Source organism: Miniopterus schreibersii (genome assembly GCF_964146895.1).
Source record: "Miniopterus schreibersii genome assembly, chromosome: 22".
Taxonomy (NCBI): Eukaryota; Metazoa; Chordata; class Mammalia; order Chiroptera; family Miniopteridae; genus Miniopterus; species Miniopterus schreibersii.
In genome coordinates, this window is record NC_138124.1 from 5,551,269 (window position 1) to 5,577,711 (window position 26,443).

The window sequence follows — 26,443 nt, forward strand, 5'->3', positions numbered from 1 at the left end:
CTCATAAAACTGAGAACTGGATTTACTGTTGGAGTAAATGTATTTGAATTTGTTGGTTTTCATTGAAGTAGGTCTTGCAGTTGGAGAGGATTTTCACTTCCTTTTCTCTTGTCAGGAAGAACCTGTTCTCTAAGTTCCTTTATGCCCAACACTAAGGAAGGCCACGTCTCTGATTTCGTACCCAAGAGCCTTATATGATAACATTCTCTGAGAAATTCTTTGTCTGCAGAACTTTCCCCTATCAGCAATGGGAGAATCTAGGGTGAACTGGCTTCTGAGTCCTGAACAATCTAATAACTGACTTTTTCTGGTCACAAAAGCAGTCCATGTTCACATTGGAAAATACACAATAAATTAAATAAAAATCGCCTACCCTATCCCGTCCAGAGTTAGCCACTGTTATACCTCACTGGCTCCGTCCAGATGCTGAATAAGCGTACTGGTGGACTTTGGCAAAAGTACAGATAAACTACTTAAAAATAGCCTTAAAGGAGAATTATTATTTTTCTTCTCATTGCTTTTCTAAAGAATTTTGCAGCCCTGGCTGGTTTGGCTTAGTGGTTAGAGTGTTGGCCCTCGGACTGAAGGGTCTTGGGTTCATTTCTGGCCAAGGGCACATACCTCAGCTGCAGGCTCTATCCCCAACCCTGGTTGGGGCACATGCAGGAGGCAATCGATGTCTTGCATCGATGTTTCTCTTTCTCCCTTCCACTTTCTCTGAAAAGCAATTGAAAAAATATCCTTGAGAGAGGATTTAAGTAAATAAATAAATGCCTGATATTTAAAAAAAAATAAAAAAATTGCAGCCTTAAAAAAACCCTGTTTCTCTCTATAACAGAGCAGAAGAAAACATAATTATAGCACTCAGTTATCGGGGGCCCATTATGTGCTCTGTGACTTAGGGGCAACTTTCTATGATGTAGTTGAGAAAACTAAAGCTCAGCAAAGGTGAGTAACTGCCAAGTCACACAGCTCCAGGGCCACGGTTCTGGTGCAGGTTGTCACTGTCATCTCTTCCCTGGGCTTCTGTGGTGGCCTCCCACACTTGTCCCCCTCCAGCCCACCTCCCCTTGACTGCTAGAGTGATCCTAGTACATAATTCAGAGCACGTCTTAACCCTTTCATCGGTTTCCCATCAGAGAACTTCACAGATTTGCTGCGAAGTGAGTGAAGCTAAGTTTCAGGACCCCTCACTTGCAAGGCCTGGGAAGGGACACTAACAATGTGTTCTGTGCTCATGTGCTTTCCGTCAAGTTTGAAAAGCTAAAATGTTTTACCTGCAATTGGTACTACCATGTGTTTCCACACAGACTATCCCTCCTTTTGGAGGTGGGGAGTGGTCATGCAACAGAACATACTTATTCGCAGCCACTTCCATGTGTAGTGAGGTTATTGTTAATCGTTCCAGTGTAGAAATGGCTTCCAGGACTTTTCCCTCCACCCACTGAGCCAACGTGCCCAGCATGACAAGGAGGTATAGGAATAGAAGTTGTGTCACCGTCGTCGGAAGTTCCTGGACAGTAGAAGAGAAACAAGGCTTGGCATGTACCAAGTCAGAAGCATGTCTGTGGCAAACTCTTCAACTTTAAAGTGTGCAAAATTATAAGCTGAAGATTCAGTTCTCATCATGCCAAAAAAGCTGGGGGCGGGGGGGGGGATACCATACAGGTGTGTCAGTCCATCAAACTAGTTTTCTAGATACTCTGGTATTGTCCACTTTAAAAAAAAATTTGTAATTTGTTGAGTTCTTTCATTCTAATAGCCAATTTCATACCCAGTTTTGTATTTATATTGTATTTTTTTTGCTTTAAGAGGACTCCCCACACATACCCAAATATAAACTTGAATCAGCCCCTGCTTTCCATGGTCCTGAGAATAAAGTCCTTTGTCTTCATTCTGACCCACGACTCCCTGCTGCTCTGCTGATGATGCTCTCTACTGATTCCTGGCCATCCCTCACTCTCATCTCTCTGGAATGCTCTCCTCCCTGCACTCTGAGAGACTGGCAGTTTCCCTGTCTCGGGAATCCAAATACCCTTTCCATACAGGTTACTTCAAATACTCTTTAATTTTCCAAAAATTGAAAACATCAGAAGTTAACCAGGCATGTTATAGAAGTGAGACATCTGTGGAACTGGAAATTACCAAACGATTTCCAATTTTGAGAGACTTGGATCAGGCAGCTGAGAATTAGGTTAGAGATAATCAATTCTCTGGAACAATCAATGGCATCCATTACTCTAACCGTCAGAGGGAGCTTTTGGTGTAGCTGAAAGGTTGCTCATCTGGTCGTCTTATCTGTATAGAAAACCACTTGACATGCCCAGCCGGGCTTGGCTGCGGTTGAGCGTAGACCTTTGGTCCAGGAGATTGCGGTTCGATTCCCGGTCAGGGCACATGCCCAGGTTGCGGGCTCGATCCCCAGCAGGGGGCGCACAAGAGGCAGCCGATCAATGACTCATCATTGATGTTTCTCTCTCTCCCTCTCCCTTCCTCTCTCTGAAATCAATAAAATATATATTTTTTAAAAATGACGTGAATTAGCATGCCACAGGAGGTGATGGGAAAGTGAACCCTGGCTAAATAAATGAAAGGCGTGGTAATCAGAGCAGACTTCCAAACACTCGGGAAGCAGCTCCACCTTGGTTTTGTTTAATCCTCCAGTCTCTAAAAGCGTCACAGGGCAGTTTACAAATTACAAGTGGATGCGAAATATGTTTAATTTTGAATTCTCTTGTGTGCTTTTAAGGATCAGAATTTCATAATATCCCTTGATCGAAGCGGGAATGATCTGGGAACAATTAAATGGCTGATCATTAATTAAATTCTAAGATGGTCGTTCTCTTGGTGCATGGCCACAAATTTCTGGAGCATTTTGGTCTATAATTTGTTTTTTGGACTCATTTTTGGTATATGGAGCAGTGTCTATAAATACCTCTCATTTCTGGACTAGAAAGTGAGATGCAGGCTGTATATTTGATAAAAATAATTCCTACCTTTTCCACAGAATCAAACATTTGCAGTTGTGTCCTGCAGAAGTTAAAATAAGGGCATATGTTTCTTTTTGAAATTCATAATAGTATGTCATCTATGAAGAACAGATTGCTTAATGCAATAAATATATATTTCTAATAAGCTGTGTTAGTATACAAATGTTGAGCTTTTACATATTAAGTAATTGCAAGTCTGCTGCAGGAATTTACCTATAGAAATTCATATTTATCTTTGTTTTACTGCAGAGATTGCTTTTAGCAGCTTTGAGATATCATTGACATAAACATTGTCTATTGAAGGTATATAACTTGATATTTGATATATGTAAAGGTTCTGAGATGATCACAAGCACGTGTGTGTTTTGAGAAGATTTAAGATCTATCCTTTTGCAAATTAGAAGTACACACTACAGTACTGTTCATATTTCATGATTCAACACTCTCATATGTAAAAACTTTTCACATTTAGGGAGCATAGGCTATTGTGCTGCACTTTCTTAAGGTGGAAAACAAAATCTTTCTTTGTAACAAGAGCTGGTATTTGCCCAGGATACATTATAATATTTACTCTGTTCTGTAGTGAATCGTCATTTCCTGTTCACTTGTGTTTTTCTGTTGGTAATTGGGTCTGCGACATTGTGCTATATATGCTATTATTAAATTCTATTGAGACAGCTCAGTTTTTTAAATGGTTTATATTTTTTGTGATATGATTTTATGCACTGCTATTTAGTTATTACAATCTAATAAAATATGGCCAATTAATTTTCTTTCTTAAAGCTCTACATTAAAATGTCTGCACTTTTACATTTGATGGCAGCCGTAGACATTGCCCCTGAAAGAGACCTTTTGCTTTTATATAATTCTCTTTGAAGGACTGAATTTTAGTAACTTATCAATACTTGTTTTTTCCCTTTCATCTGTGAAAATGCGTTTAATTTCAACAGTAAAATTGACAACATCCATTTTTATCTTTAATTAACTTCTCAGTTTGGTTTCATCTTAAAGGCTCACAGCAGAATTTATCACCAAGCCATAATGGAAATGCTGAATGGAAGATTTGGAGACTCTGCCCAGCTCTGAATTTAGCTCAGAAGAGTCAACAACTACATTGATATAAAAGACAACTCCTTAGGTCACACCACTTGCAGATGACAATGTTTATTTTTTATTTCTGCTGTTTAGTTGGCCTCCTAATTCCTTTCCCAGTGTCTCTTTTTTTTTTTTACCCTCACCAAGGATATGTTTTTATTGATTTTAGAGAGACGGGAAGAGGGAGAGAGACATCAATCAGTTGCCTCCTGTACGTGCCCTGACCAGGGATTGAACCCAAAATCTAGGTATGTGGGTGAACCCACAGCCCTTTTGGTGTAAGGGGCGACACTCCAAATCCACTGAGCCACCCGGCCGGGGCCCCACTCTCTTTTAACTTGAAAGCACCAACTGCCCTTTGGTTAAGGGTTTTGTAACTGCAAAAGCACATCAGAAAATAATTGCTACACAAATAATCACCGCCACCACCTATTAAATACTTGGGTCTTGTGCTGTGCACTTCCCAGGCGTCATCTCCTGCCATTTTAAAGATTAGGGATGGGGCCTGCGGAGAGAGATTTTGTTTTTGAAGGCAGGACACTTGGGTGTGCATCCCTGCTCGTCAGTTTTTAGCCCACTAGCTCTGAGATCTTGGGCAGGCTGTTTAATATTCATTCATTATCCAACAATCATTTTGAGCATGTACCGCGTGCTTGCACACACCCGGGAATTGGACACACACCCGGGAACAACAGACGCAGCTGCTGGAGCTAATTTTTATGGGGGGAATTAGACACACTGAAGGGTAGGTGATTACAAATCGTGACAAGTGTGGTGAGGAGAGGGGACGGAGCCTGGCAGTAACAGGCAGAGGGAGTGGAGGACCCAACTTAGACCCAGCTTGGTGCTGTGATAGGAATAAAGTTAAACTGGGAGTTAGTTCAGAGAAGGCTGGCTGGTGGGCAAGTGGCAGTTGAAATGGGTCTGAAGAAAGGGTGGGTTTGGATATTCAGGGGAGGGGAGAAGGAGCAGAATGTGCAAAAACAGGAGTGTGTAATGAAAACAATCATCAGAGGAGCCCCGTCCGTGTGGCCCAGTGACCTAGGATCCAGGAGATCACGGTTGATTCCCAGTCAGGGCACATGCCCGGGTTGTGGGCTCCATCCCTGGTCAGGGGTATGCGGGAGGGAGCTGATCGATGACGACTCTCTCATCATTGATGTTTCAATCTCTCTCTCCCTCTCCCTCTCTCTGGGATCAGTAAAGATATATTTTTAAAAAAATCATCAGAGGAAAGTGTGTTTGGGGTGCTGGCTCACCATAAAGACCGTATGACAATCCTTTTGTCAAATCTCCAGGTTGGTAGACAGACACTGCTTTAGGGGACTTCTGTAGGTGGCGACCGCAGCAACAGCAGCAGTTCTCAGTGTCATTTGTTCAGCCAGCGTCTCCTGGCAATGTGAACAGGCCTGTAACCCAGTCAGGTGCAAACACCACATCCAGCTTCTAAGAGTGATTGGTGTATCCTAGAAAAAAGCCAGCCAAGATACACCCGTCATATTCTAGAATTATTTGCTTGGATTTTAATGAGCCCAACAAATTACACACTTTGCCTTTCACTTAAAAACAGTAACAACTAGTGCTGCTCACAGGTTATGCAAATAATCATGGTTTTCGTGGTTATGTATATTTTTAACACTGTATGAAATTGCGTGTCATCCTAGTGCAGGGGCCATGCTAATCTCTATTGTTCCAATTTTAATATATGTGCTGTGGAAGCAAGTACTCGTGGTTACTGATATAACACTCCAGGGAGGTCTAGGAGTTCAGTTATGCTCGCTGTGGCTGAGCTGACAACCATTTAATTCTAGTTTTTCCACTGAGAGGTACTGTGACCTTCAGTGTTATTCAGCCACTTAGTTGCAAGTCCCCTTGCCGTAGAAGGGCAATAACACTCAACTTTCTGCAAACACTGTTAGGGGGAATTGCATAAGTGTCTGTGTGCCCCATAAATTCTTTAGAGCAAAATAGAAACTTGCAGTGAAGGGACAATAAGTATTCTTTCCTTCCTGTGCAGAAGTGTGATGAATGACTAACCCAGTCATCCTCTTGTGTCCCTTTTCTGTTACCCCTTTCTTTAAATCCAGCTAAGCAGACTAATTTCAATGGATTTTGTTTCCATTTTCCTTAGACCTAGGAAATGAAGGCCATCAATATTTGCTGTTTAGAATCTTTGCAACCAGGTTTAGGTTTCAAACAGATTTGCAAAGTGGAGCTTGGAGTGAAATTTCTGCTCACAGGGAGTCTTAGAGGTGTCACCTCCGTAAAGCTCTCTGTGAAGAATCAGTGACATGCTCTGCCACTGAGGCTGAAAGGTATTTCACCTGAATCTTTTCAGCCAAATGAAACTTCTTGATCAATTATGAACAGAAGAGATGAAATGAAGGGTGTAGCAGGGTGCGGATGGGGCCTGTCGCCGTCCACACTGGAGTCACAAATGTCTGTGTCAGATGGAGTCACTGGTATTTACAGATGTTAATTGGTGGCAGCACAAAGGGGACTGTTTCCATCTGAGGCCATTGCATGTCATCTCTTTGGACAGCCCTAATGAGGTCAATCCACCCGGTTACCTGCTTGGCTTAAGAGCGAGGAAACTGGCCCAGAGGGAGGGTACTTGCCCAGTGGCCTGGCTGACCTGGGACCAGGCCTCCTGTGGGGGTCACAGAGCCCCACGAGGTCGCAGGCTGCTGGGAGACATCGTTGGCGGGGGCTGAGCCAGGGGCACCTACCACCCCTAGTGACTGTGTTGGTGTCACAGTTTTCTATCTGTCCATCTGTCCCCTCTCAGTCAAAGCACCAATGAACGACAGTTATTCCTAGGTGTGCAGGGGCTTGTCCAGGGCTACTGGAGGGCCTCCAAACCTCCCGCAGCTCCAGGGTCGCATTTGCCCCCTGCGGGCTCTGGAGGCGGGGCAGGTGGGGTCAGACCAAAGGCGGGGCCAGGGCCCAACTGGGCGGGGGGGCGGGGCGAAGCGTAGGCTGCGGGCCCGGGGGTGGGGCTGAGTGGACGGGGCGGGGCCGGCTCGGGCGGGAAGGGGCTAGATGCAAATGAGGCGGAGCTGAAAAAGCATTAACTGTAAGCCGACGGGGGGGGCTAGGGGCGGGGCCAGTGCGGAGGAGGCGGGGCTTGGGCGTGGCCGGGCGCTCGCGGCTCCTCGCGCTCCTCTAGCCCGCCAGTCCCGGAGGCTGAGGTGGCTGCCCCGCCGGAGCCGCTCTCCTTCGCCCGGACCCACGCTCGCAGCTCCGTCCCCGAGAGCGCGTTCCCGCGCGGCCGTCGTGAGGCGCTCCGGGGCGATGGCGGCGCGGGGGTCCCGGCCCGAGGTCCTCCGCCTCCTGCTCTTCGTCCCGCTGGTGGCCGGGCGCGGGGGTCCGGCGGGCGCGGGGGGCGGCGCGCCGGGAGGTGAGCCTGGTGGGCGGCCGGGGGCGCGCGGCTGTGGCCGCCGGGAAGCCGGGCGGGGAGGACGGCTGCGCTTTTCCCCTCGCGGCCTGGAGCGACGGGTCCGTTGAAATGCCCAGGTGGGCACCTGAATGCAGGGAAAAGGCCAATTTGCGTGTCCCCTGAGCCGCCTCGCGGGGCCGTGGGGGACAACTGTCAGTCAGGGACGCCGTGTGTGTGTGTGTGTGTGTGTGTGTGTGTGTGTGTGTGTAGCCGGGCTCCCCGCTGCGTTGGAAAACCCGCGCTTCTGCTCCCGGAGAGCGTGGAAGTGGAAGTCCGGGCTGCGGGGCGACCCCCCCGCGTGGGCCCGTCGGGCGCACCCCGAGTTCCCTCCCTCTCCCGCGGGCCCCCCAGCGCCGAGCGGTGTCTCAGCCTAACGCAGACAACACGTTTCCGTCAGGAATTGCTAGAAAAGGCTTAGTTCGCCCAACGTCAGCCGCTTCAGCAAGTTTCAGAGCCGGTCCCCTCAGCCCTCGAGGAGAAACACTACCGCGTGCGGAGCCGGGCGGGCGAGCGGGACACAGGGCAGGGAAGAGTCCTCCGAGCGGGGTTCAAGCGGCGTTCGCGACGTCAATATTTCCGGTTTTATAAGTGACGTGTTTGGTGTTTGTTTGTTTTTTTAATCCTCACCCGAGGATATGTGGTTTTTTGTTTGTTTGGTTGTTTTTTCTCCAATTGATTTTTTTCCAGAGAGGGGGAGAGGGGGAGAGAAACATCCCTGACCGGGGACCCTCGACCTCATGGTGCACAGGGCGACGCTCCGACCAGCTGAGCCGCTGGGCCAGGGCTCTAAGCGATGTTCTTAGAAAGAGGAAGCGCTGAGCATCGACCTAGGATCCAGGAGGTCGAGGTTCGATTCCCACTCAGGGCACATGCCTGGGTTGCGGGCTGGATCCCCAGCAGGGGGCGTGCAGGAGGCAGCCGATCAGTGACTCTCAACATTGATGTTTCTCTCTCTCTACGCCTCTCTCTCTGAAATCAATTAAGATATATTTAAAAAAGAAAGAGAGAAAGAAAGAAAGAAAGAAAGAAAGAAAGAAAGAAAGAAAGAAAGAAAGAAAGAAAGAAAGCAAGCAAGCAAGCATGACTTGGGTATAAGAAGAGCCTTTTCTTGTCTTCCCTTCCTTAAGGTTTTTCAAACGATGGTTTCTGATTCCAGAGTGTAATAGTAATCCTGAATAGAACTGCTTACTGCAGAACGTATTGGTTCATGTGGACTGGAGAGGCATAATGATGCGGAGGGCATTTTATACAAATAAAGTCCTGTGCAGAGAGAGACGTGGTTTCACAGAAGGACAGGAATGGGATTTACGGAGCCCGGCCAACCTGGGCTCCTGTTATGACTCATAATGTGACTTGGACAAGCTTGGCTTCCTTCTGTAAGTTAAAAAATAAATAAATAAATGAAATTTTAAAACAGGGACCATACTGCTTACCTCTGAGTTGTTTGCAGGATTACATAAGATATACGAATTGCCAGGTACTGTGTCTGATGTTCTAGCAAAGGGTAATTTTCTACCCCTTTGTGTGAAAGTGGAACTCCCCCCCCCCGTTTTAATAGAAAACATCATAGCTAAGCGTTAAATAGTGTAAATAGCCATCTGTTCTTGTGTGTGCTCAGTGTTATATCCAAGCAATCGGAGCTGATCCGTTCCTCTTTTCTGCCCCCACCCTACTTCATGAATACCCCTTGTAATAACCATCATCTTGTATTACAGTTATGTTTTCTTCTCCATTTGTCCCATGAGAGCTCCTTAAAAACTGCAATCTTACCCTGTTTGTCTTTGCACCTGTAAGACCTTGCTTACTGTAGGAGTCCAGTCATTGTTTTTGGGTGAATGAATAGATAGTAGTTTCCTCATCTGTAAGACGAGGGATCGTCAAAGGCTCCCCACTCCAGCTCTAAAATTCCAAGATATGTGCTTTAAGTGACCATTTAAAGAGCAAAGTGATATTGAATGGATGGTGGACTTGCACCCGGGCTCCTAAATGTTAATATGCTTTTGTGTAAATTTTCCTTTGAGTGTAGGGTGGCTGAAAAGTACTGTCTGGAGTCAGGAGACCTGTGATTACATTTTCATGAGCATATCGCTTGATCTTGCTGATCCTTCATTTCTCCCTCTTGGTGTTTAGGTCTTTTCAACCATAATTACTTTTACATTTAGAGTTTTTTTCATGTTCACTTGAGAGTTTTAATAATACCTCTTCCTTATGGTTTTCTGTGAGGCAATCTCTAGGAACATGAAAATGCCTGTTCTGCCAGCAGCCATACTTATTTGGCTGATGAAAGGTCACATAGCCGTGAAAGGTGGCTCAGGAGGCAATTTTGTCTATAATAAAGAATAGGTAATTAACTATTATATTAGGATAATACAGACCTTATAAAGTGATCTGGCAGTGATTGGGAGAGTGATTTATGGAAAAGAGATAGTTACTAGTCAGTTATATTTCTTATTTGTGTAGCTGAATGACTTTTTTTTTTTTATATATCTTTATTGATTTCAGAGAGAGGAAAGGAGAGGGAGAGAGAGAGATAGAAACATCAACGACAAGAGAGTCATTGATTGGCTGCTGCCCGCAATCTGGGCATGTGCCCTGACCGGGAATCGAACCCTGATTGCCTGGATCCCAGGTCGACGCTCAACCGCTGAGCCACGCCCGGCCAGGCTGAATGACATTTTAAGTAGTTGAAACTATTTTTAGTTCATGTAGTAGCTGAGTGCTGTTTCATTGAAAGGAAAAGAAAATAATTAATTTATAGAAAATGAGAACTATGAAAGATTTTTTTTCTTCTCACCTTTAGTCATTTTCATTAACATTTCAGAAGCTAATAGACATACCCACAAAGTAGCTGTCATCTCTACTTTTAAAAATTTATTGGTTGATTTGAGAGAGAGAGAGAGAGAGAGAGAGAGAGAGAGAAACATGTATCTGTTGTTCTACTCACTCATACATCATTGGTTGATTCTTGTATGTGCCCTGACAGGGGATCAGACCCGCAAATTCTCTGGATCTTTTTTGTTCATCACTTTATTTTGTTCATTAGATTGCACATATAAGTGAGATCATGTGATACTTGTCTTTCTCTGACTGGCTTATTTCACTTAGCATAATACTGTCCAGGTCCCTCCGTGCTGTCTCAAATGGTAAATGATCCTTTTTTACAGCTGCATAGTATTCCATAGTGTAAATGTACCATAGCTTTTTTATCCACTCATCTACTGATGGGCACTTGGTCTGTTTCCAGATCTTAGCTGTTGTAAATTGTGCTGCTATTAACATAGGGGTGCATATATTCTTTCTGATGGGTGTTTCTGGCTTCTTAGGATATATTCCTAGAAGTGGGATCACTGGGTCATATGGCAGTTCCATTTTGCATTTTTTGAGGAAACTCCACATTGTTTTCTATAGTGGCTGCACCAGTCTGCATTACCACCAGCAGTGTACTAAGGTTTCTTTTTCTCCACACCCTCGCCAGCGCTTGCTGTTTGTTGATGGCAGCCATTCTGGCAGGTGTGAGGTGGTACTTCAGTGTCATTTTAATTTGCATCTCTCTGATGATTAGCGACATTGAGCATTTTTTCACATGCCTCTTGGCCATCTGTATGTCCTCTTTGGAGAAGTGTCTATTCAGGCCCTTTGCCCATTTTTTAATTGGGTTGTTTGCCTTCCTTTTGTTAAGTTGTATGAGTTCCTTATATATTTTTGAAATTAACCCCTTATCAGATGTATCATTGGCCAATATGTTTTTCCATACAGTGGGCTCCCTTTTCATGTTGATTCTGGTTTCTTTCACTGTGCAGAAGCTTTTTATTTTGATGTAGTTCCCATTTTTTCCTTTGTTTCTCTTGCCCTAGGTGATGTATCAGTGAAAATTCTGCTCTGTGAGATGTATGATATTTTGCTGCCTAGGTTTTCTTCTAGGATTTTGATGGTTTCATGACTTACATTTAAGTCTTTTATCTATTTTGAGTTTAATCTTGTGTATGGTATAAGTTGGTGGTCTAGTTTCAGTTTTTTGCATGTATCTGTTCAATTTTCCCAGCACCATTTATTGAAGAGACTGTCTTTACTCCATTGTATGCTCTTGCCTCCTTTGTGTGACTAAAATTTTAACTTAAATGTCCTGTTTCTATTTTGGGGAGGCATGATATTGTTTCTCTTGTGTTTAATTCAGTGACCTTATGCTCTTCTCTTCTAAAGTAGCGTTATAAAATATAACCTTTTATCAGTAAAAATAGGAATTAAATAAGAATATTTTAATTCTGACAAAAAAAGATATTATGAACTTTTGATATTATTTTTATTCCTTTTTATTTTACCATCAACGCTATATATATAGAATTGGAAAAAACTATTTTTCCTCTAGCTCAGGGTTTCTCAGCCTCTGGGGCTGGATACCTCTTTGTTATAGGGGACTGTCCAGGGCTTTGCAGGTTGTGTGGCAGCATCCTTGGCCTCTGTTCATAAGATGCCAGTAGCACCCACCAAAAAATGTCTCCAGTTATTGTCCAATGTGCCTTAGGGAACAAAGTTGTTTCCCTAATCACCACCCCTTCCCTCCTTGAGAATCACTTCTCCAAGTCTTGTAGACCAGGGCTTCTCAAAGTGTGAGGTGCATAGGAGTCCCCTGGGGCTGTGGTTAGAATGCAGATGCTAGTTAGGCTAGAGGTGGGGCCTGAGATTCTGCCTAAAAGTGCCTAGGTAATGAGGTTGATGCTGGTTAGAGCGCCACACTTTGATTAGCAAAGTCCTAGACAAGTTTCCCATTCATATCAATTGGATGGATTCTCAAGAGGATCCGAGAACAGTAATTGTGGAAACAGAGAATTTACAATGAGCTGGAGCCCAAGCAGCCTAAGACCAATACAACTAATAACAAGCATTATCCCACCAGTCTAACAAATAGTGGCTGTCATCACATTTCCATGTTTCCTTCCGGTCCTCAGGATTCACTCACAATTGGACAGTTCCAATGGGCAACTTTGCAAGAGTCTCATCAAGGTCATATAGGTTATAGGAACTGAGGCAATTTCATGTACCTTCAGGTGCATGAACAAGCTCATAATACATATTTATTGCCTATGGCGAAGTTTATGGTATCAAATTACGATAGTGAACTCTGCATTTACTTAATCCGATGCTCCTCAAACTTTTTATAAAAGTGTGCAAGTTGTCTTGTCTCCTTGAGAACTATTGACTGGACCTAAATTTAACCCTGCCTAAGGTCATCTTCTTACTGCAAGTGTCCCGAGAGTCAGGGCAAAGTTTAAAGTAGGTTTACTAAAGCATATCCACTCCAGAGAAACTTGATCCTATAATTCTGTGATAAAAATCAATAGAAAATATAATGAAAATCCTGGAGTGGAAAAAACCCCCTCCACATTTCACCTATAATACTTAAAATAGTGATTGGTAAGCATACTTGTCACATTGAAAGTGCTGGATATAGTACACATTTCTTCTCGTTGACAAAATGGTTGATTATGTTCACTGCTGTATTTTGCTATTGCTTAAAATAGCGCTCCTGGGACTGCTGCGGAAGGATTTAAAAAAAAAAAGGAATACAAGTCACTTTTTGTTAACTTACAAAAAGATACAAGGAGACTTAGAGGGGAAGATTAACTTCAGGAATTCCTTACTTATGAGTTGGGGATGTATAGCATGATACCACTCTTACGAATTTTTTAGATATATTATCTTATTTTATTCTTATGCCAGCTGGTGAAGAAGAAGGGGGAGGCTATTGGCAAGATTTAAAATGTGTGTACCCTTGACTCAGCAATTCTAAGAGCCAGTGCTATAAAATTCTTGCATAAGTGTGGGAAAATGGATGTACAGGGATGGTAACTATAGCATTTTCCATTGTAGCGTTGTTAGAAATAACCCCAAACTGAGGGCTATAGAGGTGAAAGCTTACATAAATTATGGTACCCATAACCCAGACCACCTGGTGATGTATGAAGAAAGACTGGTGATGGATAGGCATATACTGACATTGAGTATTGAATGAACAAAGCAAGTCGCAGAACTTGAAAAGAAAACGTTTGTTCTTCCTCTCTGTGTGTGTGTTTAAAAATGTCTACGCATCAAACTTAGCAGTGGTTACCCTGGAGGAAGGGAGATGGGGGGCCAAGAGGGAGAAATCTTCCTCTTCTTGTGATCCTGGCTTGAATTTTGATAATGATCGTATGTTACTTTTGTAATTAAAGTATTATTTTGAGAAAAACAAAAACAAGTTTGGGTCCTAGTTCCACCTCTGCTACTAATGTTAGATCAGGGGTCCTCAACCAGTGGTAGGTTTGTGCCCCACCCCTGCTTTCATGATATTTTGCAATGTCTGGAGACATCTTTTGGTTGTCACATGGGGCGTGGGGAGCTTTATGTAGTGGATGGAAGCCAGGGATGCTACCAAACATCCTATAATGCACGGGACAGCCCCTCCACAACAAAGAACTATCCAGGACAAAATGTCAGTAGTGCTGAGTTGGGAAATCCTGCGTTAGACTGCAGAGCTATAGCTGTGTTCAAATATGCAGGCTGTCTACCTTACAATACCAGGGGGTGCCATTCACATTGTGGGGTGTTCTGTGCACAACCATAAAATTTTATAATTATGATATAATGAGAGTAAATAAATATGTGAAACAGTGTGCAGGAAGTAGACCCCAGAGTTTTCTGCTTTACCTGTGCACCTGGCACAGAAGCTGGCACATTTGTTGAATGAATGGGTGAACTGAACCAGATATCACATGTTAGGCTCTAATATACCCAGGTTGTAGCAGATGCTAAAGATTTAAGGAGAATTTATGGAAGAAACTTAAAATTATAACAGATGTTGTCTGTTAATTAATATTTATCTGAAGATTGGCAAAAGACTTAATATATATATTTAGCTGCAGGACACCTTAGTTGACTTTTCCCAATGCTTTTTGATAAGAAAACTATGATTGTTTATAGAGGAATACCAATAGGGGACACTATCTTGTCTTATCTTCCTAGAGTTGGTTTTAAAAACCCTTAGCTGTCGCCCTGGCCACTGTTGCTCACTGGTTAGAATGTCAGCCTGTGCACCAAAGGGTGGTGGGTTCGATTTCTGGTCAAGGATTTACCTGGATCATAGGCCAATGCTGAACCGCTGAGCCTCGCGGGCCAGGTGGCTTTGTCCTTTCTTAATGACCATACTAACATGAAGGAGCAAAGTGACATTTCTTTGCAAATCTATGTGGTTTCACTAAATGACTCAAAAGTGAAACGTTTGAATAAGTCATTCTCTTAATTCCCCAAACTTGAGCCAGTACTAGAATATAATGATATTCAAAGTCAAAACTGAATTTGTAAGACCCAAATTTAAATCCCTCAGAGTGTTAATGACATTATACATATTTATACCTTTTATGCATTCAATTTACTTTCTCCCTTGTTATTTGTATTTTTAACCACTTCAGCAGAATTGCCCCATTTGTTTTTAATTTTTGTTCTTACCCTGTTTTTAGTGTGCTTCACTGCTTGAATCCCTTTACTTTTTAAAAATATGTGATTTGTGTGCTATCACTAGGCTGATATTCTAATTATTATTATTAGCTCTAAAGGATATAGACTTGAGGAGAGCTTTTTATTGAACCGTCATTGTGCTGTGTGGAGAGTGCCGGATTCCAGACAAGTTCTTCCTTTGTATTTTGCAAGATTCCGTTGCCCCAGGTAATCTGTAGGGAGATGACCTTTGTTGGGCTATGAGGGAAATTTTAGGTAGATATCAGTAGCTCCACAGGCAGTGATTGCTTTTGTTGCAATATTTTTGCCTTTTGAGGTCTATCAGTTACCATTATTCCAGCAATTATTTGTGAAATAATAAGAATGACCCTGTGCTGGAACTTAATGCCCAATTTTATTTAATTCTCACCATAGCCTTATTAGGTAGGCACTGTTTCACACGAGTTTTACAGAAGAAAAATCTGTTATGCAAAGAGGTGAAGTGACTTGCCTTCAGGTCAGACAGAAAGTATTCGAGTCCGGATGGAACCCAAAGTGTCCAGCTAAAAATCCTGAGATCTTAACCCGTAGGCTCGGTTGTCTCTCTTCATACTCAAATCTGGTAAGACGACATTGCCAACTTCAGGAAGCTGAGTCTAATGCCTCCTAATCCTTAACAGCACCGTTCTGCAGCTCTTGTGAAAGTTGTTTCACAACCAAGGATGAAATTCTGAATTATTAGAGAGAACAGGGAATTGTCAGGTGGTACAGACTCACTTATTCATTCATATATTTATTCAACCAACTGAGCCCCTACTATGTGTCAGTATGTGGTTAGGTGCAGGGGTTATTATGATGACTAGACACTACCTGCTGCCATTAGTTTACACCATAGTGGGTAAAATAGACTTTAATCAAATGCATCCAAGGTTGTATAAGTATACTGCTGAGGAACCCAGTGTACTTTGGAGGCAGAGAAGAATCTGGAAGGTGATGCCTAAGTTGAGATCTGAAGGATGAGTGAGAATTGGGTAAAGGCGGAGGGAGAGCATCTCAGACCTGGAAGAAAAGCACTCTTTCTGGGAGGGAGTAGAGCAGGCTGTTTGAGAAGCTGAATTGTCAATGTGCCCGGGGCAGAGAGCAAAGAGGAGAGCCATGGTCATGGCTGGAGGGGACTGACTGAGCAGTGTTGGGCTTTAGGGATTTTGGTCTATCCTTAACAATGGAAAGCTACAGAAGGTTTTTCTACAAGGATGTAACATCAGATCTGTGTTTTGAAAAGATTACTTGGGTATCTGCACAGAGAACCGATTGGAGGGGGGCTGAAAAGCTGGGTGGACATCGCTTAGGATAGTAGGGGCTTCCTGTAGTGCCGATGACAGATGCAGATGGCTTATGCTAGGATGGTGGCAGTGGGGCTGCTAAGAGATGGATGGATTTGAGAAATATTTGAGAGTAAAATCAATGTTTTCTGTTGGACTGGATATGCAGTTGGTGTGAAAGCTGACTCCTAGGTTTTTAAATTGTGGAACGAGGCCGATGACAGAACCACTCACTGAGATGGGGAAGACCGTCAGGGATCCTTTTGGGGAAGATTGTGAATTCGGTTTTGTACATATTTAAGATATTCATCACTAGGTAGACTGTTGGGACTAATTTATCATTTTATTTATTTATACTCTATCTACTTTCTTTCAAACAAGATTTGAGGTGACAATTCAAGCTAGAATTTTTTTCCCCTAAGGCAAAAGGCCCTTAGATGCTATTAAAATACATTTTATTTGTTATTTTTATCTTTTAAACAACACAAGCTTTTGGTATTTCAGAAGCCATTCAACTTTTAAATAGGATTAGAGGAGGAGAAATGGTTCAGTAATTCTATTTCAACTCGAAGCTATAAAATCAACAACTTTTAAACATTACAAAGAGTGACTGTCCAGTGTATAATATTTTCATTGAATTGGAATATCTCCAATGCTGTGCACTTCAGCATAAAGAGACTTTAATGGAAGGCATGGTACAAACTCCATGGTATTTGTAGATTAAATCTAATATCTTAAATTGCACAGGCGGCCCGCAGACTGAAGGGTCTTGGGTTCAGTTCCGGCCATGGTCACATACCTTGGTTGCAGGCTTGATCCCCAGCCCCAGTTGGGGCTCGTGTGGGAGGCAACCAGTTGGTGTCTCTCTTTCTCTCTCTTTCTCTTAAAATTAAAAAAAAAAATTAAATTGCACAGGGAAGCAAGATATACACTCTTGAGGAAAATGCACTATTGATGAAGAAATAGATAATGAGAGAAAATTAGGGAACGGCTTTCCTGCGGCTGGAGTAACCAGGAACTCTTTAATAGTTCTGCCTAGACAACATGGTCTATCATAATGGGAAGAGATTTTCCGAAAGTGCTAATTTTGTGTCCGACCATTTCTTTTGGGTTAGATGATGACCGTCACTAGCTACTACAAATCCCTACAGGTGTACTTTATCATAAATAAGCCAGTGACATTCTGTTTTAAGTAAATGTTTTTTCTTTGTAAAATCATGAGTGTTGAGTAAATGTCATGTTTGAATTTTACACCTTTTACAGAGTCCATATGACACTGAAAACTCATTTCTTCAGAGAAGTTTATTTAAGCTCAGTAGATGTATCAACATAACTGTGACCACAGATATAACCAGTCTTTGGCTATGGCTTCTAAAACTTTTAAATTTTTGTCTTTCTTTTTTTAAAATCTCAGACCTTAAGATAGTTTTATACAAATATATTGCAAACAAAGGTATGACAAATCTGAATATATGTTTATATATTAAAATCATGTAAATTAAAGCATGTTTATTTTACATTGACAGTTGATAAATGAACTTTTACTTCAGCATATCTGTTTTCTAGGTTTGAAATTTTATGACAAGCAACCCCCCTAACCCTGATAATTTAAAGACTTTTGTTACTTAGATTTTAAATAACTCTGTGTTAAGTACTGAGTGCTTCTTAAGGAACTCAGCGTGTTTCCATGTGACTAAAGTGATTTACCTAAGAAATATATCTGAACCAGAGTGGTCTTTATTGATCACAGACATTTGTATTAACATTTCACTTAAATCACTATTAATAATAGCCTAAGTAATAGTTTGGCTTATTAACAATGATGAACTTTTTTTTTGAAGTAGAGGTATTTGGTAGGAGAGAAGCTAATATACTAACTTTTAAAAATTTGTTATACAGGATTAGCGGAACCGTTCTTTGTTGCCAAACATGAAGATAGTTTGCTTAAGGATTTATTTCAAGACTATGAAAGATGGGTTCGTCCTGTGGAACACTTGAATGACAAAATAAAGATAAAATTTGGCCTCGCAATATCTCAATTAGTGGATGTGGTAGGTGTGCATGCCATTATGTATTTGATTTCACACTCCCGTGTCGTTAAAACTGCTCTCTGGAACCTCACTGTAAGAGGGATGCCACGTGGTGTCCCCAGGACTCATTTTCCCCATGCAGGGACCTCACAGCCACCTTGGTCTCTGGGGACGTGTTTCCTTTCAGCCTCCTCCGTCCTTCTGGGTCATTCGCCTGTTGTTGGGATGGGACAGGGGATGGGTGCCCTCCAGTCCGCTGAGCTGTTTGTCCTTCTGTCCTCTCCCCTGCTGTGGGGACTGCTCACACTTCTGTGGGTCTCTGCTTAGCGCTGTATCCTACACAGTGTATTGTGGTTGGCGATTATGATCTTTTACTGGTTCAGTTGGCTCCGTGCTATTTCAGTAAAATTTAACGGAAGAGATGTCACTTTCACTTGGCCTTGAAAATTCTGTGAATGACTGGCATAAGCAAAGATATGACAGCATGAGGCATACGTGGCAAGTACCAGGGACCCCTGAAACTCTAGAAACGTGGGGTGTGGAAGCTTTATGAAGCTGCCATCCAAGGCTGTGACCTCAGTATTTTTTTCTACGTAGCAGCTTCGCAGAGATTCAGATCTGTGCCTCAGCAGAGGCAAATAATGACAGGTTATGGTCCCTCTGGAGTGCACTGAAACACTGTATCTCACTAGGATGCACACGTTTCTTCATGTTATCACTTCTGAAATCAAGATGTGTCTTATAATCAGTGGCAGCTCTAAAGTCCTTGTCAGCCATGCACTTACTTAGTGCCAAGTGCATAAAGTAACACTGTGCTCATTTCTTAGATTTTATCTTAGATTGGAGGAAATATAGTGGTTGGGACAATGAATGTTAAGTCTAAAAATGCCCGTGGTGTACTTTAGGGCCATTTATCTGAAATACAGAATATATTGAAAGGCATAATGTGAAATTAGGCTGGAAAAAAGGTCCTGCGTTTCTGGACAGCTGGACTGAGGAACAGAATGTAGATCTACATGGGGAGGAGTGTTTGTATAAAATGAGAAAATTCATATTTAAAGAATTATTGTTTCTGTGACTAGAACAATCAGTCTTACTTAAATTTTTGTTTTATAGGATGAGAAAAATCAGTTAATGACAACGAATGTCTGGTTGAAACAGGTATGTATAAAATCCAAAAGGCCACTTAACTGGTGACTGGCACGAATGTTATTACAGGGTCTGCAGCACAAAGGGGCATGAGTGAGGAGTTGGACTGGAGGATGCAGACAGCTGAGGAACATGGAATTCTTGCATTTACTCAGTTGATATTATTTGAGTTCCAGGCACTGGGGAAACAACAGAGCACAGAACAAACAGAAGACCTGTCTTCAAGGAACTTCATTCTAGTGCATGTGTGTTGGGGGGAAACAAATAAGAAACCGATAAGCTTGGGGGAAAATACACGGGGAAAGAGGCTAAGATGTGTTGGGGTCTGTATTTTTAAAAAATATATAGCTTTATTGATTTCAGAGAGAGGAAGGGAGAGAGAGAGAGAGAGAGAGAGAAACAATGATGAGAGTCATTGATTGGCTGCCTCCTGCACACCCCTGCTGGGGATTAAGCCTAAAATTGAGGCATGTGCCCAGATCGGGAATCAAACCTTGACCTCCTGGATCATAGGTCGATGCTCCACCGCTGAGCCACGTCAGCTGGCCGGGCTGGGGTCTGTATTTTTTTTTAAAAAAAAATCTTTATTGATTTCAGAGAAAGGAAAGGAGAGGGAGAGAGAGAGATAGAAGCACCAATGATGAGAGAGTCATTGATAGAGCCTGCAACCCGGGCATGTGCCCTGACCGGGAATCGAACCCCGATCAGCTGGATCCCAGGTCGATGCTCAACTGCTGAGCCATGCCCGGCCAGGCATGGGGTCTGTATTTTTAAATAAGATGGTCTGGGGAAGTATCAGTGAGAAGGTAATGTTTGAACAAAGTTTTGAAAGAGGAGAAGCAAGCCACATGAATATCTGGGGGAGGGCTGTGTTAGGCAGGGGGACTGGCAAGTGCAAAGGCCCTGAGGCTGGAGTTTGCCTGGTGTGTTTAAGGAACAGCAAAGAGGCCGGTGTGGTGAGAGGTGAGTGAGCCCCGGGAAGGAGCGTTGGAGATGAGGTAAGAGAGGCAATGGGAGGCTGATGGTATAGCAGCTCGTTGACCGCTGCAAAGATTTTGGCTTTTACTCTGAGTGGGATGGGAATGGGCAATAATGAATTACTTTTATGTACATAGTCCCTTTTATATAAAGGACTTTTGTTTTTCCCTGGGTCATCATACATGTCTCCTTGACTGCTGTAGAGTGCTTCCCTTTGTTCTTTCTTCACTATCCCTACTTTTTAAGACCTACCACCAGTTCCCTAACCCCTAACTCCTAAAAGGCATGTCTGCTTTTCTTGGGGTGCAAGTCTTAGCTTGATATGATCACAGAATTGTTACTGTGTGGAGATTGGACAAGGTATTTAAATATGTGGAATGTGTGAAAAATCCAGCTGTTATTTGCATGGACCTGTCCAGCCAATCATTGTCGATACAGTTGGAAAAAAGAATGTTTCCCTTGAATCTGGACCCTAGATGCCCGTGGGTGCAACTCCTGGGCATGGCTAGTGGCTGGAGAAGGGGTGCTAAGCAGAACCATGTACACCCCTCAGCCTGGTCCTCACCGTGTCTCATGAGGACCATGCACAGAGCCACAGCACCAGGGGCCATGGCTGCTCCAGTGCCCACAGGGAAGATATGCATGTCATTTTCTCTGTTGGGAGTAGAGATGATTTCATGTCTAACATTTCTGAGTTTGGCAAAAAGAGTGCAGTTTTCAGTACTTATGATTATTAATTTCACTGTAATTCTTGTTTTAAAGGAGTGGAGAGATGTAAAATTAAGGTGGAACCCTGATGACTATGGTGGGATAAGAGTTATACGTGTCCCTTCAGAGTCTCTCTGGACCCCAGACATTGTTTTGTTTGATAAGTAAGTTATATTCCAAATACCATTTGATGTTTCAAAAGAAGACACTTGTATTTCTATTAGGCACTAGTAATGTTTTCTTCTTTCTGAAAATTGTGTAGCTATAAAGTCAAATGACTTGATTTCACATTGTTTGGTTTCAAATAGGTTCTGTGGGTCCCCTCCTTTTTGTGTGTGCACATATTGTTTTCTGATCATAAAAGTGTTTGATTTCTAACATTTGTAACACATTTGGGAAGTCCAGAAAGAGGAACGGAAGCAGGGGGAGGTCACCAGTGATCAACGCCATCATCCAGCACTTGGAGGAATCACGTAGACAGTGAACTCACGCTGCCTGGCAGGATACTCAGGGCCGTGTGTGCTGTTTGTTCAAGTCCTTCAGTGACCTCCCGAGCTGGGCACAGTTACATCCAGCTGACAGATGAGGAAGCAGAGGCCTAGGGTGGTCACACTTCGTCTGAAATCACATGGACCAAGAGTGGCAGGGCGGGGTTCTGACAGCCCATTTACCCTCTTATTTACTGGGCTACATATTTGGCAGACTGCCTTCCAGATTCTTTTGTATATTTTTGAAGTAGTCGAGGCCATACATTTTTGAAGTAGTCAAGTGCACATCCTTCTAATTTTGCTTAAATACTGGATTGTAATTATCCCATGATGAAGAGCGTTGAGTTAACGCATCTTTGCAGGCATCCTACCTAGATGTGTTTTAGGATGGTTTTGAACTTGGGGAGAAGATAATTCTGGGTACCAGTTTCATTTTTTCTAGGACCACTGCAGAGCAAATCTGGGAATCTGTGCTTGTCCTAAAGTACTTTGTATTATTTGCAAGAAGACATTTGGCATGAACACGGAGTACATTCTACACAAAAATATCTTTAGTCTTTTAAAACTTTTACCTCCATGCTTCTCAATATGTGAAGAGCAAATGAAGCATAAGGTAGCATGATGCAGCTTCTTGGAGCATCCTTTTATTCTAAATCATTGAAAACCTTTTTGCATAAAACACGGATATGTTACAGAACAGTATGCAAAAGTCACATGAAGTTTAAGACACAGCACAATATTTCAAAGAAATCTTATGTTGGTGGGCAGTTTCCTGATAATTTCTCCAGAATATGAGTTCACTTGGTGGGAGAGCTTGGAAGGCACCACTGTCTGTCAGAGCCATGGCCGGCTTGGTGCCCTTTTCCCGACAATGTACAAGTATCCGGTGTTTGTGATGGAGGGAAGAGCACTGTGCGGGGAGCCCAGGATTCAGGTTCTGGCTCTGTGCACATCCGTTGTACAGATCATATTTTGTGTGTGAAGTGAAATCTTTTCAACCATGAAAATGACAGAGTTCTGTGAAATGTAGATCTGTCGGTCTCGGCGTAGATGTGGAGGAAGGTATCCAGCTCTAGGAGTTAGGTATTTAAGATGTCCTTAAAGCAGAGTCCCTACGTGAGCAGGCACATCTCAGACGTAGTCATTTAAAGAGTATTTCATGCTGCGATATAGGCTTTCTTTTACATTAGGCTTGTAAAATACATGCTCGGGTTGCTTAGTTTTTGCATTGTTATTGTGTGCGTGTGTGTTTCAGCGCAGACGGACGTTTTGAAGGAGCCAGCACGAAAACAGTGGTCAGGCATGACGGCACCGTTACGTGGACTCCACCGGCAAACTACAAAAGTTCCTGTACCATAGATGTCACGTTTTTCCCATTTGATCTCCAAAACTGTTCCATGAAATTTGGTTCTTGGACTTATGATGGATCACAGGTTGACATAATCTTAGAGGACCAAGACGTAGACAAGAGAGATTTCTTTGACAATGGAGAATGGGAAATTGTGAGTGCAACGGGCAGCAAGGGAAACAGAACCGACAACTGCTGCTGGTACCCTTATGTCACTTACTCCTTTGTGATTAAGCGTCTGCCTCTCTTTTATACCTTGTTCCTTATTATCCCCTGTATCGGGCTCTCGTTTTTAACTGTACTCGTCTTCTATCTTCCTTCAAATGAAGGGGAAAAGATTTGTCTCTGCACTTCAGTCCTTGTCTCTTTGACTGTATTCCTTCTGGTTATTGAAGAGATCATACCCTCATCTTCAAAAGTAATACCTCTGATTGGGGAGTATCTGGTGTTTACCATGATTTTCGTGACACTGTCGATTATGGTGACTGTCTTTGCCATCAACATCCACCATCGTTCTACCTCAACACATAACGCTATGGCTCCGTGGGTCCGCAAGATATTTCTCCACAAGCTTCCAAAGCTGCTCTGCATGAGAAGTCACGCAGACAGGTACTTCACCCAGAAGGAGGAAGCCCAGAGCAGCAGGGAACCAAAATCTTCTAGAAACACATTGGAAGCTGCGCTTGATTCTATTCGATATATTACAAGACATGTCGTGAAGGAGCACGATGTTCGTGAGGTCTGTGATGTGTCGTATTACAGATGCAGGTCCTGACCCTTCCAGACTAAGCACAGATTGAGGGCCAGACATATTGACATATGTTCTATAAAAGATCTTTACTAAAATCTGTTCCAGGTAAAACATCCACAAAATGGGGCACCTGAACACAGCCCACTTCTCAATTTCCCCCTAGGTACCTCGGATGATTTTAAAGGAAATAGTGTTGTGCGGACTGTTATGTTAGCCTAAGGCAGGGGTTTGGAACCTTTTTTCTGCGAAGGGCCATTTGGATATTTATAACATCATTTGAAGCCCATACGAAATTACCCACTTAAATATTAAGTAGATAATTATGAAAAAAGCTCCTAGATTTATTGAATTTAGTGGGTAACTATGAAAAAAGCTCCTAGATTTATTGAATTTCGATTCCTGTCTGCTGTTGCCTTGGCAGGGCCGGACCAAATGATTTTATAGGCAATATATGGCCCACGGGCCAGAAATTCCTCATCCCTGTTCTAAGGAATGACGATCCTGCCATGTGTTTGGAGCCTCTGGTGCTCAGGGGCTGGTATTTTGGATACAAAATATCCAAATGGTATAAATATTCTAATTTTTATTAAAAATTATCTAAATAAGAGACTTGTAAAATACTACAAATTGATGTGTAAATGAAATTGTGTAGTGTCTCTGAGAGGCCCTGTTATAACAGTGAGGACAGGATCTGGCCCTGAGCTCTGACCACAGGGTGACTTAGTGTTGAGGCAGCAGTGGGCAGCAGAAACTGTTATATCTTAAAATAAGTACACAATGTTAATATGAATTTAATGTGGGCTTTTTTCTTTTCTTTTTTTGCAACAGGTTGTTGAAGATTGGAAGTTCATAGCCCAGGTTCTTGATCGGCTATTTCTGTGGACTTTTCTTCTGGTTTCAATTATTGGCTCTCTTGGGCTTTTCGTTCCTGTTATTTATAAATGGGCAAATATAATAGTTCCAGTTCAAATAGGAAATGCAAATAAGTGATGCTTCCCTAGGGGCTGAGTAGGAATTTAGTTACCAAAAGACCTATGTACCTTATGGCACCTATAGAATTATGAAAATGTCAACTGTGTTTAAAATTTCATGCAAGTTTTAACAGATGAACAGTTGCTAATATCAGTTTATCTTAATAGATTTGTCCTTTAGAAAAGCCATCTGCATGACTGAATAACATTTGACCTTCTAAAAATAGCAGCAAAATATTCTCTGACCTGTACTAGTAAAAATCTAATGTTTGTACCCTGGTTAATAATACTTTGTCATTTGTAATAGTTTGTAATCAACAGTGAAGCTCATGTTTTGATGTGTTGGAGAATTCCTGTTGTATTTGAAGACGGACTTCAAAACGTTTTCTGCATTTGGTAAAGGTACACATTTTAAAATTCTTTCTGTCCTGTATTGACTGGGCAAAGGCTAGTCTTCAGTACAATATTATGTCACTATATTAAATAAGCTTACTACTTAGTATGATAATGATTGGTTTTCTATAACCAACTTTTGTAAAAAAATGAAAAATGGGAATTGGGATCTTCTTTAAGGCTTACTTTATTCTTTAGACACTTAGACTGAACAATTATATTATTTTTATAGCTTACCTTCCACTGTGAGACCATACAACAGACAAGTCCTATGGACACACGGCGGCACATCCTTAACATTAATTTCAATCCCCTTGTCCACGTTTGTCACAAGCAATAGAGCCATCTTCTGTATAAATTGTGGTAGCATCTCTTTATCCTTGATCTTAGATGAGTCCATGACAATTAAGCGAATCCCATTTTAAAAACATGTCGATGGATACTACTAAATTGTTCTGTGAGAATACCATCTTCTGAAATTTAAGATGGCAATCTAATTCAGTATGAGCACATCATACCTTTTACAAACCTGTAATCTTCCAGTTTTATCTCTTTCATTCCAACATTCCAATACTAGAGTCTGAGAGTTGCATGGGCTTTTAGACAAAATCTAGTTTTAGCCTATTACTACTTATGCAGTATAGTATCATGTATCTCAGGTAAGCAAGTTAAATTTATCTTTAAATATCCCTGGTGCAGCTGTGACCAGGAAGAAAACTCTGATAGAACTCTTGGACAAGATCTAGAACTCTTAGCTCTCGAGAGAACAAATTCCTCATTTAGTTATAGTATGTAACCCATCTGAGTTCAAGTCAATGCTCTTTAGAAGGTAGAGGGGACCCTAATTTGTATTTTATTGTAGACAGTTAATGCCATATAATGAGTGAAAGTCTGGTTTGGTTCATTTAAATTGCCGATTAGCTATCTTAGCATGTATATTTCCCTGATCCCTCTTCTGTCTCCATTACTGTGACAAACAATTTTTATATATAAATAAATTTTAGAGAAATTTTCCCTTTGACCTATGAAATATGACTCACAGTGGGCTGCAATATTGTCTGTTTTATTTTTGCATAGGAAAAACATTATGATGACTAGTGAGCAGGTGAAAATGTTCACTGTGAACCTCACCTCTTGCCAGTGGATTCTGATTCAACACTGTAGTATGTGATGCTCTCTTCTTAGTGATTTGCCTACAAGCAGTAGTTTTCAACCAGGGGCAAGTTTGCCCCCGAGGGGACATTTAACAATGTTTGGACACATTCTTGGCTGTCACAACTGGCAAGAGATGGGGGTATGTTATTGGCATCT

The 26,443-nt window shown here is 42.3% G+C and overlaps 1 protein-coding gene across 1 annotated transcript; it reads left to right on the forward strand.

The window, feature by feature from the left end:
- Nucleotides 1–7,271: 7,271 nt before the first annotated feature.
- On the forward strand, nucleotides 7,272–25,235 carry CHRNA5 (cholinergic receptor nicotinic alpha 5 subunit). Its single transcript, XM_081124393.1, has 6 exons — nucleotides 7,272–7,485; nucleotides 18,216–18,367; nucleotides 19,463–19,507; nucleotides 21,236–21,345; nucleotides 22,925–23,756; nucleotides 24,597–25,235. The coding sequence occupies exons 1-6, from the start codon at nucleotides 7,380–7,382 to the stop codon at nucleotides 24,756–24,758; spliced, it is 1,407 nt and encodes a 468-aa protein (XP_080980519.1). The 5' UTR covers nucleotides 7,272–7,379; the 3' UTR covers nucleotides 24,759–25,235.
- The last annotated feature ends 1,208 nt before the right edge of the window (nucleotides 25,236–26,443 follow it).

Excerpts from the sequence above, each read along its gene's own strand:
- CHRNA5 (XM_081124393.1), top strand. The coding sequence starts at position 7,380 with ATGGCGGCGCGGGGGTCCCGGCCCGAGGTCCTCCGCCTCCTGCTCTTC. Across the intron at positions 18,368-19,462 it reads TATCTCAATTAGTGGATGTG|GATGAGAAAAATCAGTTAAT; the intron begins GTAGGTGTGCAT and ends TTTGTTTTATAG. Across the intron at positions 23,757-24,596 it reads AGGAGCACGATGTTCGTGAG|GTTGTTGAAGATTGGAAGTT; the intron begins GTCTGTGATGTG and ends TTTTTGCAACAG.